Here is a 12,643-nt window from a genome sequence, read left to right as displayed (position 1 = left end):
ATAGTGATAGCCCAAAGTAAAGCAGTGGCTCTGAGAATGCAAACGAAGAATGGATGTAAGAGAAAAGGCAAAGATGGAACCAATATAATCAATCAGAGCCAATGATGGAGAAAGGAAAGTAAAAAAAAAAAAAAGATCTAATTTTTGAGGCTAAGCAAATATAAGAATGGTGATGTCATTTGCCAAGATAGGAAACACAAGGAAAACAGTGGTTTTGAGGTTAAAAGAAAATGAATCAGGTTTGAATTCAAGGTTGCAGTGGAACTTTCAGACAAGGGTGTCCAGTAGAAGAAAAGTAAACTTAGAAGTTAAGACTTAGAAGTCATTAATACAAAACTAACAGCTGATGCCATAGAGATCTCCCCAATAAGAAAAGTTAGAGCAATGAAAAGGCCAAAAGGAGAATTTTGAAGAGACACCAGTTTTCTAGTGAACCAAGAGGATTCAGGAAAACAGACTGAAAAGGTAGTGTCCGAAAACAAATGGGAGACTGGTTTATTATAGAAATTTAGAAAAGACTTCATGAGAAAAACTATATGCAAAAGAGTATCGTGCTTTCTAGATGTCAGAGGATCTTAAAGTGACAATGATGACAGTTAACATTTACTGGTTATTAACTCTATGCCACGCTTGATAAGAAGACACGTATTTTTGTATGTATTAGTTCATGTTACACTTAGTATTCGTGTTCTGTTGGGAGTACTGGAGTTACAAATCATGTTGGAATAATGGTAGGAAGTAGATAGAGTCAGTAAATGACCTGATACAGTTTTTTTTTTTTTCTTTTTTCCTCACAATACTTATCTGCTCAGGAACCAAACTTTTGAATAGCACAGCTGAACTTGCCACAAATTCTACAATTCTAGTTCATAATTAATTCAAAGTCTAATTTCAAGTGACTCTTTGATGCTTTTCATAGCCCATCAGTTTTGAATATCCTACATGTTATAGTAAGATTGCCCTTGATTTTGAGATGAATAGGATTTATTTTGTCCTAAATGTAACTATGGATGCTGCCTGAAGCACTTGACTGAGAATGAAGGGCTCTGACCCACAGTTGCCTTAAGTTCATGAGCTATTGGAGAAGTGTCAATTTTTGTCAAGGCTGGCACCGAGGGAATGCCAGGACTCTGATGACAGCAGTCACATTGCTCTAGAGCTGAAAAGGGAGAGCTCCTGCTGGCACAGTTAGTTACTTTGCATGAACTACATTCTGCTTTGGCCTCACACACTCTGTGTTTGTTCTCAGAGATATATCAATGCACTATAGAGTTTCCTAGCGGCCATGAGACACAAGAGAATTGCTTCTGAAAGAGAAGAGTCGATGTAAACTCTTGCTATGGATTATTCAGATACTGACAGTGACTCTACACTGGGATACAGCGATGATGAAGATTCCAGTGATGAAGTTCAAAGACTATCCGAGTCAGTGCACAGAAAACTGTATTTGCAACTATTTGGGGATGATTGTTCATGCTCTATGATTTCATTGAAAGGAATTTCTAACTCCTCCAAAAATGCTTAAGAAAAGAACACTACTAAACCTCACAGCTTTGTTCATTAATCAGTAGCAAGTTTGTGTAATATCTATTAATCTGCCGAATAGTAGCTACTTCTGCAGTTGTTCATAGTTATTGTCATGCTGAAATAAACTAATATACAAGTACAGAAATAAATGAATATGAGATTTTTATTTTTAAATTCAACATGCATGCTGCTGCTGCTACTGCTGCTAAGTCACGTCAGTCGTGTCTGACTTCGTGCAAGTTAGACCTAGACTATTAGGGAGATACACGTGCCTTTACTTCTATATAAAGAAGTATGCTGTGTTCAGAGGCTATGTGTGTTTGTGAAAGTTTTAAGTATGTTAGATATTATCTTATAATTTTGTTTATAAAATTCTCTTGTGGCCAATGTATTTTCAAAGTCTCATGTATTAGTCTATTAGAAATTATCAAATAGCCTGATATGCCAAAAAGTAAAACTGAAAGAATGCTCAGTTGTTTTTTTTTAAGTCACACCATCTCCCTCTTTCTTCTTTCTTTCCCCCTGTCTCCTTTTCTGCATGTCTAAGCTAGTATTACATGAAGCCTCTGAGACACTGGTAGATGTTCTGTGTGAAACCAGTATCATAACAGCTATGTATAGACAGATATAAGTTTCATAAAGACATGGAGCTATTAGGAGCTTTCTGTTATATGAGTATTTAATATTGCATATCTCAGTCCAAAGGATATTTGCTTTTACTTTAGTCCTTGGTCCAATAAAGGAAATAAGCACACATAGTAAATCACAGTATTGGCTTATATTCTTTTCTTATCAGAAGTTTCTATAATATCTCATAAAATAGGGGATGAATATGTGTCAATACTATGTCAGATGGCATTTTTCTCTCACAGGGATGGCATTTCCAGACACCTGCATAGACAAGCATGGTGGCATTAAACATCTATCTCAATAGTAAAAATTCAATAATAGTGTAATGGCAACAGGAATTTGGCATTGAATGGACTTGGCGTTGAATGATTTTCTATTGTTATAAAACATTGTTATAAAGCAGCATAGCAGGGTTAAGACGTAACTACAGATAGGAGTTCTAATAACATGAGAATCAAACTGGTTTATTGATTTAGCTTTGCAGTTGGGCACCCATTAACGTATTAATGCTGCTTTATTAATAATTAAATATAATTTTATAATGATGGACAGAGAGTCATGAGTGCTTACTGCTTAGATGTCATCCTAAGCATTAGAATGAATTTAGGATAGTTGTTAATTTAAAATCTTATAGCAGAGGGTATAGGTAGTGAACTGATGATAAAAGAACATGTACTTTGGGACCAGACAGATCTTTGTTCAAATTCCAGGACAGCAACTCATTAGCTATGTCTGTTTTTTGGTGTATTACATATATCCCCATGTGTAAATTTCAGGTAAAATACCCTCTGTTATATGTATTAACTGAGATTTGTGCAAATTATTTAATATGTTTCCTGATATTTCTTGTTCAGTCACTAAGTTGTATCTGACTCTTTTGCAACCCCCTGGACCGTAGCCCACTAGGCTCCTCTGTCCAGGAGATTTTCCAGGCAAGAATACTGGAGTGGGTTGCCATTTCCTTCCCCAGGTGATCTTCCTGACCCAGGTATCAAACCCACATCATCTGCATTTGAGGTAGATTCTTTACCACTGAGCCAGACAATAAATAGCAAATGTTATAACAAACTCTTTAATATGCTGTGTTGTTTATCACCCATGTTACACATCTTTTTTTTTTTTTTTTGATACATGTCACATTACTAGGTGCTGAGCCTGACTATAGGCTATAACTTTACACATTTTCCTTTTTAAAAATAAAATATTTTCAGTTTCTATCAACTATGTCACTCTTGATCTTTGATTTTTCATCGTTTGCATTTTAAAATATATATGTATTTTCTTTCTGTTGCAAGGAAATAGCATCCATTTTTGAAAGTATACACAATTCAGACCAGATAACATGATAAAAATTTTAAATGTTGGACATTTGTGATGAAAGCATACTTTAAAATTTATATACACAGGAGACATTGTTCAAAATAAAGTGTTACTTTGTATATGTCATAGTTTTAAACACTGTGGACAATTTTAAGTTGTTAAGGTAGAAGCATATTTCAGCTAAAATTAGTTTTCTATAAAGCCGTGGTGGATTTTTTAAAAAACACACTGGCAGCTATTTGTAGTAACATAGGCTGCTGTGAGCATCTCCTAAGCAGTTACTCATGCAGTTTATGAGCCACCTCATGGCCATTATTGACGATTTGTCTGTTTTGTCCACTTTACCAAAAATTCACACTCAAAAGTGATAGTGGACTCTCAAGTATACTATCTATTTCTATGGAATAGGAAAAGCTCACTTTGTTCTTGGGCAGCAATCTTTCATAGAGCACCAGCCGGCACCTCCACAAGGACAGACATGATGGCATTGGTGAATGGGAAACCTTGGAAGTAATGAATGGCAGAACCATTGCTTTCTGTGTGTTGGGCATTGTGATAAACTTATCTTTATTGCATTTAAGATCATTAAATTGGCACTGTTATCCTTCTCACTTTTATAGACAAGAAAACTGAGGATTTCACCTCATTTTGTAAAACCAAGACAGTGTTACTCCAAAGCCTGAACTCTATTCTTCCCAAGAGTTCAAGATTCCTGGACCATATACTTACTAACCACCTCTTATGCAGGCCATTCAGGATAAAATTGGGAGCAAAACTGGCCATTGACCCTGCCCTCATAACATTTAGTGAAAGGAGGTTAGAAACATGGACTAAGTGACCATGCAAATAGATGTATAAATTGTAAACTGTGACAAGTACTTGTATGGAGAGCTACCTAGGGCCATGAGAACAGACAAACAAGGAACCAATCTAGTGAATTCAGCATGGCATCACTGAGCCAGGGGCATCTGGACCGAGATCTAAAGGAGAAACAGTTGTGAACTGGTCAAGGAACTGGAGAGGAAGTTCCTAGGCTTAGGGAACGTGTGGTAAGAACTCATGACAAGAAGGAAATGACATGTTCAGTCATTGGGAGGAGACCAGTTTAGATAGAAGGTAGAGGATGTTGGGGAGACACTGGGAAGATCACAATGAGAATTGAAGAGACTGTAATAGAAATTTGAGAAACAGAAGAGAACTTTGTATGGTATGCAGATTACAAATATACAAATTTCAATAGGTTTTTTCTTTAGTAGCAATAACCAATAAAAAACAGAAATGCAAAAGCAATGCCATAAGAGAAACTGATGATATAAAAGCCTGAAGAATACTTTTCTATAAAAATGCCAGAGCCCAAGTGAAAAAGATTAAGAAAGATTAAGACATAATACTCTATCTGAACAAGTAGACATGCCATGCTCTTGCAGAGAAAATTAATATCATCAGAATGTCTTTCTTCTGAAATCAATGTAAAAATGTGATACAACTTTACTAGCATCCCATTGTGGGTTTCTTCAGAAGTGGAAAGTGATTTTAAAGTCTGTATTAAATATGAATGCTTGAGAATACCATCAGGGTATTTCTGGAAAAGAATTTTGGTAAGGAGAAACTGCTTTCCCAAATAGTAATAGTTACTACAAAGCAACTGCAGTCGTTAACAGCATGATACAGCAACAGTGAAAGAGATCAATGAAAAAATTACAGTTCAGGTGTATGTGTGAGAACTTTGTGTGTTTTGAAAAAATAAAATACACTGGGAACATCTTTATTTTCAAAACTTTAAAAGCCTGATATTAGAAACATATACTGTTCCAATTGTGATTTTTAGAAGATGTTATTAAGACCATAGTATTTCCTATGTAATATCTCTGTAATGTATTTCAAATGTATATGTATCATTAATTAGATTAGCTTAGACATTTTACCTTTCTAGGAAACAGAGTATATTTTCAAGTATAACTTAATGTTTCCATGACAGTGGTACAATTACATTTTTAGTAGCTCAAAATGTGAATGTTAACTTACCAAATCCACCTTTGACCACTGGATAAGGAGAGCAGATTTTTAAATGTTTAAGAAGTTGATAGATACTGCTGCAGAGCCAATTAGATGCTTTAAAGCGACAGTACCTACACATTTCAATCAGAGTGATTAAGATTTGTTGAACATTCTTGAAGAACCTACAAACTCTGGTACAGGTGAGTAACTGTTTAAGTTGCCAAAAGTTTAGCCACATAAGTTCAGGGTCTTTAAAGCAGGGAATTGATTAAAATAGATCCATAATTCTCAAGGTAATAATGATAAATTCATACACAAATGGATTAGGTACTTAAGTTTCTAGAATTATGTCTGCAGATCTTTTCTAAAGTTTACCTATTCATCTTCATTCATGTCTTTATCGTCATCCAGTCAACTCATTAACTCTCCAGATACGATAGGGAATGGTGACACAAAATTTTGTTTCATTTGTGTAAGTGAAACTTTTAAGTTTGAAAATTATAACTTTCGGAGAAGGCAATGGCACCCCACTCCAGTACTCTTGCCTGGAAAATCCCATGGACGGAGGAGCCTGGTGGGCTGCTGGATTGTAATTGTAAAATCTGTGTTATTAATAACAAGAGTTATGTGGTTTCTCAGGACAAAGTAATTTGAAACGTGAACAAATCTTAAACCTAAAAGAGGAAAAATCAGAAGAGTGTAATTGAATGTCTTGAATTAATTACAATGAACACTTTTCTTTGTTTTTAAAGGGTGCTTTACTTGAACTGCTGTCTATTTTTTATACAGGGAAGATGTGAGAACAGCGAATGTAATTGCGGCAGAAGCTGTAACCTGCCTTGTAATCGACAGAGAGTAAGTACTTTGCTTTCTTATGCATATTACACACTCGTATCAGTGACACACATAAGTTCCTGGGATGAGACATCACTTCATGGAGCTATTAATACTTGTTTATATCTTTTTATTGAAAATGAGTTTTATATTTGATTCTCATTCCCTGTTATTCTTGGAAGTGGTTCACTCTGCCATTCTAGCTTTGTGATTTTTAATAAGGTACTTAAACCACCATGAACTTCACCTCAGTTAGCTCATTTGTGAACTGGGGATAATGCAACATCATGTTGTGAGCATTGATGAGAACATGTGAGAAAATCATCTGTCCAAGTGGTCTTTACCCAGGAGACTCTCAACCAGTGCCATTGGTGTAAATTTTTAGAAAATAATGACTATTAGTACTTTCAATATACTTTATAATTTATAAAATATTTATAGTATATTATAATAATTATAAAAGTGTATATTTATACACTATACATTTGTGGTTATTATTGTTACTAGGAAATGGACTATTCCTTGAGCACATTTTAGTTTTCTCCTCTATTCTTCCATCCTCAGATTCCTAAAATAGAAGTATTTAGGAAAACATTTTTGGAGAAAGCATCAGTCCTAGACATAGGCATATTTAGAGCCATTCCAAGTTTGTTCGGCGACACGTCCGCCTGTTCCTTCTCTGTTTTCTTCCTTGCTAGTCTCATTGCCTGAATGCTTTATTGTTTAGACTAAAATGTCAGATTATTTTATTGACTCTCCGAGAGCCTGAATAAAATGCTCCACTACCTGGATGCAGGCCTCCAAACATTTTCTCATTGCTGTGTTTGTGGATACATTATCACAAAAGCCAAGTGCCTGACGGGGGAGAAGAACTGTAAAGCATCCATTTTAGTGGCGCCATTACAGCTGGAATAGGCTGTGTCAGTGTGGAATGAAAGTGAGTGGCAGATATGATCAGAATGATGGAGTTGAATGTTGAGCTCAGGGGACTCTGGATGAAGAGAAATCCCACTTGATTTACAGATCTTACTTTTGCATGCCCCTCTGTGCTGGATCGATGGAACCAGAGGGCATCATTGCAGGATGATAGCCACGCGCGTGTGTGTGTGTGCTCAGTCACTTCAGTTGTGTCCAACTCGTGACCCTATGAACTGTAGCCCACAAGGCTCCTCAGTCCATGGGATTCTCCAGGCAAGTTTACTGGAGTGGGTTGCCATGCCCTTCTCCACATGATGTCTAAGCTGCTGCTGCTAAGTCGCGTTAGTTGTGTCCGACTCTGTGAAACCCCATAGACGGCAGCCCACCAAGCTCCCCCGTCCCTGGGATTCTCCAGGCAAGAACACTGGAGTGGGTTGCCATTTCCTTCTCCAATGCATGAAAGTGAAAAATGAAAGTGAAGTCATTCAGTTGTGTCTGACTCTTAGCAACCCCATGGACTGCAGCCTACCAGGCTCCTCTGTCCGTGGGATTTTCCAGGCAAGAGTATTGAGTGGGGTGCCATTGCCATCATCTCCGAGATGATGTCTATATCCATGAATATTTCTGAAATAGATACTCTTCCTCTGGTTCCCAGAAACAATAACTACCTATTCATTCCTTCTTTCATTTGATTAATGTCTTTTTGAGGCTTTATCACATACAAGACATTGTTAGGTTCTGTAAAGAGAATTAAAGAAGCAGCACAGATTCTGGTTTGGGGGTAACTTCTAGTAGAGGAACTGTGGCATTTATACAAATAACCGTCATGCAAAGCAGAATGTAAGAAGGGTCCAGAGCCCACATCTGTGGGAGTTGACAACTTCTGGGGAGAATCAGAGAAGTCTTCATGAAATAAATGGTTTCATTACGTAGATCTATAAGCATAGGAGCAGCAAGAGAAACAGAGTGAATAGCATCAGCAGTACTCAGAGTAGAGCTATAAGCCATTTCAGCTGACTAAAGTAAGGCTGTATTAAGGTAGTTGGAGGACAAAGTGTGACAAATAAGTTCACAAACATGTTGGGGCTGGTTCAACAAGATCACCAAATGGTGGATAAGGGTAACTCTGACAATTCTATGCAGCAAAATAGTGTCAATCACTAAGACACTGAGAAGGCTATATGAGATGAATTAAAGGGAGAAGATACAGACAGAATATCTGGTTGCTGCTGCTGCTGCTGCTGCTAAGTCACTTCAGTCGTGTCCGACTCTGTGTGACCCCATAGATGGCAGCCCACCAGGCTCCCCCTATCCCTGGGATTCTCCAGGCAAGAACACTGAGTGGGTTGCCATTTCCTTCTCCAATGCATGAAAATGAAAAGTGAAAGTGAAGTCACTCAGTCATGTCCGACTCTTAGCGACCCCATGGACTACAGCCTACAGGCTCCTCCGTCCATGGGATTTTCCAGGCAAGAGTACTGGAGTGGGGTGCCATTGCCTTCTCCGGAATATCTGGTTAGCAGTCTGTAAATCTAAGTGGTCATCATGAGATCATTATAGGCATGTGTAAGAATAAAGACATAAACCCAGAGGGCTGAGACTTGCCTGAATGTAAAGGGTAAAAAAGAAATTTAGAAGATCTAGAAGGAATGTAGAAAAAGAATTAGTTTGGGAAGCATAAGAATTATTCAATAAAAATATCATGAATTTGACATACAAGTTTGACACTCAGGAACAGGTGCCTCGCAGGAGGTAGAAAATGTAGGACAAGAATGCTTGTTAGAGTTAACATAAAATTAACCTAAAAATTGCTTACATAGAGTTAACAACTGAAGCCATAAAACTGGATGGAATTGCATGAAAGAATAGAAAAGATTAAAAGACCAAGTTTAGAATTCGGGAAAATTCTTACATGTAAAATTGAGGCAGAGGAAGAAAACCAGTGATAAAACTGCAATGTCAGCAACTAGAACAGTGTAGGGAACCTCAGATACCGAGAGAAGATTTCAAGGGAAAAACGATAATCAGCAGAAGTAAATACAAGTGAGGAACTGAGAGGCATGAATATATAGAGAAAAGGGCAAAAAATTTAGCAACCTAGGAGAAAAATATCTAATAAAACAGTGAAAGTGGAATGCAGATTGCAAAGAGTGAGTCGGTACTGAGGATGTGAGAGCATTGAGACCAAAGGATTTTTTTTTTTTCTTTCAAGAAACTAGGCTAAACAAAGAAAAAAGAGAGAATGGAGGGCACATGAGACACTAGTGAGGTCTTGGAGAGTTTCCTTGTGATGGTTCTACACAAACCTTGAGGAGGATGGCTTCCCAGGCAGTCCAGTGGTTAAGATGTTGTGTTTGCTTGATTGGGAAACTTAAGATCCCACATGCCATGGTGGCCAAGTTAAAAAAGAAAAAAAGAGGCAGGGCAGAGGTTGGGGGTGACACTTGATAGAAATGTGTCCACAGGGGAGGAAATTGTGAGCAAACAGGGAAAGAGAAATTGGAAAAACATGTTTTTGGTTTTTTTTAATGTTCTGAAGATAGTAAAAAAGAGAATAGGTAGAAAATTTGTAGAGATGTAAACAAGGAAAGTTATGGTAATTTGAATGGCCTTAATCTTCCCTCTAAAGCACAAGGGAATCTGATGAGGGAAGAATGACAGTGAGGCTGAGCGTTTGCCTGCTGATTGAGGATGGATGGGTATTTCTATCAGTTTATGTATCTACTTTCCTTTGTAATGATTCTACCTGGAAGATGGGATGTTTAACAGAAAAGGAAACTGAAGTCCATAACATTTTAATAACTTGTTAAGGCTTTGTGGTTAATATTCAAGCTCAGATTAATCAAGCCATGAAAACAAACTATTGGGACACTGAGAGTTATCTAGTGTAGGTTCTTCAGTTCTGTTGACTGAGATCCCAGGAGATGAAGGAGCATCAAGTAGCATCACATACATACTTTTGCCCATATCCATTTTCTTTTTCAAACCTACTCATATATAGTGTGCAGTGAGGAGTGTATGGACTTGGTCAAATAGAGTCCAAAGCTCAACACTTGAATCTTTACTACACCATGTTATGACAATATGGGCAATTCAATTTTAAGTCTTAGTTTTCCTATCTGAAAAGTGGGAGATGCCTAAATTATAAAATTGTTTCAAAGATCAAACAATTTAATATATGTCAAGGTCCCCACACAGCACAAGATATGTAGTGAGCGCTCAATCAATGTGCCTCTTCCTCTTCGTAGAGAAGGTACTGGAATCTCCTGGATTTAGTAGTTTTTTCTTTCTGCTCAGCGTAAGTTTATCTTCAGAAGTGTATACAGAGAACATACCTTGAGGGAGGTCTAGCTTAAAACATAGAGAGAAGATGGCTTGAGTCTAGGGCTCAAGAAGTGCATTTCTATGCTCTTATCAGAGGAGTTGGGATTCCCACCAAATGTTGAATCCCAGCTTAAAAAAGAAATTAAACTGTAACTGAAGGATCCTGTCATAATCTTGCTGCTAGTACCTAATTTATGGCCAATTAAGGGAGCACCAGGGCTTCACCCATGCAAACAGATGGCGAGCATTAGAACTACCAACACATGGAGCTTCTTTCACAAATTTACAACTGAGGTACCATGTTATGTAAGCCAGTGATTATGCTTTATTATTCCAGAGGGAGAGCAAAAGAACATCATTGTAACTAATCACGCATGTGGGAAATTAAAAAAAAAAAAAAAGAGTTCACGGACAAACTAGAAAGTGATAAACAGATACATGTTGTTCTCAAGAAGCATTCTCTGAGGACTGGTTTCTTACATTATTTTCATAATTATGTGCAGTGACTCTAAAATTCATGAAAATTGACATAAAGAAATTTGAATCTAACAGAACAATCTATTTCCATTAATAACATTCTTGAATACATAAAAGACAACTAAGTATATTTAGAATATCTTATTTTAGAATCCATGAAGAGAAATAAATGTGAACATAAGTATATCTTTGTGTCCCATAATCAGTTATGCAATCCACTTCTTCATCCGTGTGGTAAGTTATTAGTGAAGTTAGGAGTTTATGTAAGATGACATTTTTTGATACATTGAGATCACTGAATATTTACTAGTAATTTTCTTACTGTTTTTAACAAAGAGTCATATATTTTCCCCCAGAAAATTAAAATCTAAGAGTCTCAACTGTATCCCTCATTTACTGTATAACTCCAAGATGCAGCCAATTGGTTATGAAAGTTGAAACGTTTTCATGCTCGTTGGTAAACAGCAATGGTATGACCTCCGTTTGTGTTTCTCCCACCCCTTTGCTCCATGGTCCTCTGCTTCACCCAGCCAGGAATCTCCAGACCTATCCTTGATCCAACAACTAGAAAAGGGTATTTGGCATATACCAGGATCAGTAACCATGGAGATGGAAATGGCAACCCACTCCAGGATTCTTGCCTAGAGAATCCTGTGGATGGAGGAACCTGGTGGGCTGCTGTCCATAGGGTCAAACACAGTCAGACACAACTGAAGCGACTTAGCATGCATGCATGCATTGGAGAGGAGAAGGCAATGGCACCCCACTCCAGTACTCTTGCCTGGAAAATCCTATGGACGGAGGAGCCTGGTGGGCTGCAGTCCATGGGGTCAAACAGAGTCAGACACAACTGAAGCGACTTAGCATGCATGCATGCATTGGAGAAGGAAATGGCGACCCACTCCAGTACCCTTGCCTGGAGAATCCCAGGGACAGAAGAGCCTGGTGTGCTGCCATCTATGGGGTTGCACAGAGTCGGACACGACTGAAGCGACTTGGCAGCAGCAGCAACAGGACCAGTATCCATCCTGATCTATCAATTCCTGTGTCATAAGACTTGTCCCAAGACCTATACAAAATATAGGAGCAAATAGGTTACCAAGAAAGATTGGACATAGAGAAAAAGTCACTGGAATTGTTAGGCTGAAGACTATTTCTCAACACCAAAACTGGAGCTAGGTATCAAAACTGAGATTAGAGCCAGACTAGGAAATTTTTACGTTTAATCATTACAAAAGATAAAGATGAATGCCTGTTTCAGTATCAGTTACTTGGGCTACTGAGATGAGCAAGACATAAGTTCAGTATAGGTCTGAAAACTGAGTATATAGGGCAAACTCAATTATATTAAATTTTTGGTTGTTATTCCTTTATCGGTGCTGGTAGCAAAACCTCCTCTCTGTTTATGCATCCTGTCCTCCACAGGTAGCCTCTTTAGCCACATCTGCATCAGTTTCCAATGATGGTGCTTCTGATCCTAGCCTCGACCAGATCTACTCTTACTTGTGGTGGGTTGGTGCCTCCCTCCATTCCCTGTTTGCTATTGCTATTCAGTGTCAACTCCAAGTTGAAGGCAAAATAAACAAAAATACTGAATCTATGCTCTGGGCTCTGT

General features: G+C 37.8%; 1 protein-coding gene across 3 annotated transcripts in view; it reads left to right on the top strand.

Annotated features, from left to right (window-relative positions):
* Positions 1 to 12,643, top strand: part of PRKG1 (protein kinase cGMP-dependent 1) — a 1,413,309-nt gene that overhangs the window by 1,231,628 nt on the left and 169,038 nt on the right. For 2 of the 3 annotated variants that reach the window (XM_061402665.1, XM_061402664.1), the window contains exon 8: positions 6,265 to 6,330. In XM_061402665.1, the coding sequence (XP_061258649.1) occupies positions 6,265 to 6,330 (66 nt within the window). Of the gene's footprint in view, positions 1 to 1,201; positions 1,426 to 6,264; positions 6,331 to 12,643 lie in introns of those variants that run through there. The other variant, XM_061402667.1, reaches the window with a different exon arrangement.

The sequence above is a fragment of the Bos javanicus genome, chromosome 26, assembly GCF_032452875.1.
Source record: "Bos javanicus breed banteng chromosome 26, ARS-OSU_banteng_1.0, whole genome shotgun sequence".
NCBI lineage: Eukaryota > Metazoa > Chordata > Mammalia > Artiodactyla > Bovidae > Bos > Bos javanicus.
This window is presented reverse-complemented; position numbering and strand designations above follow the sequence as displayed.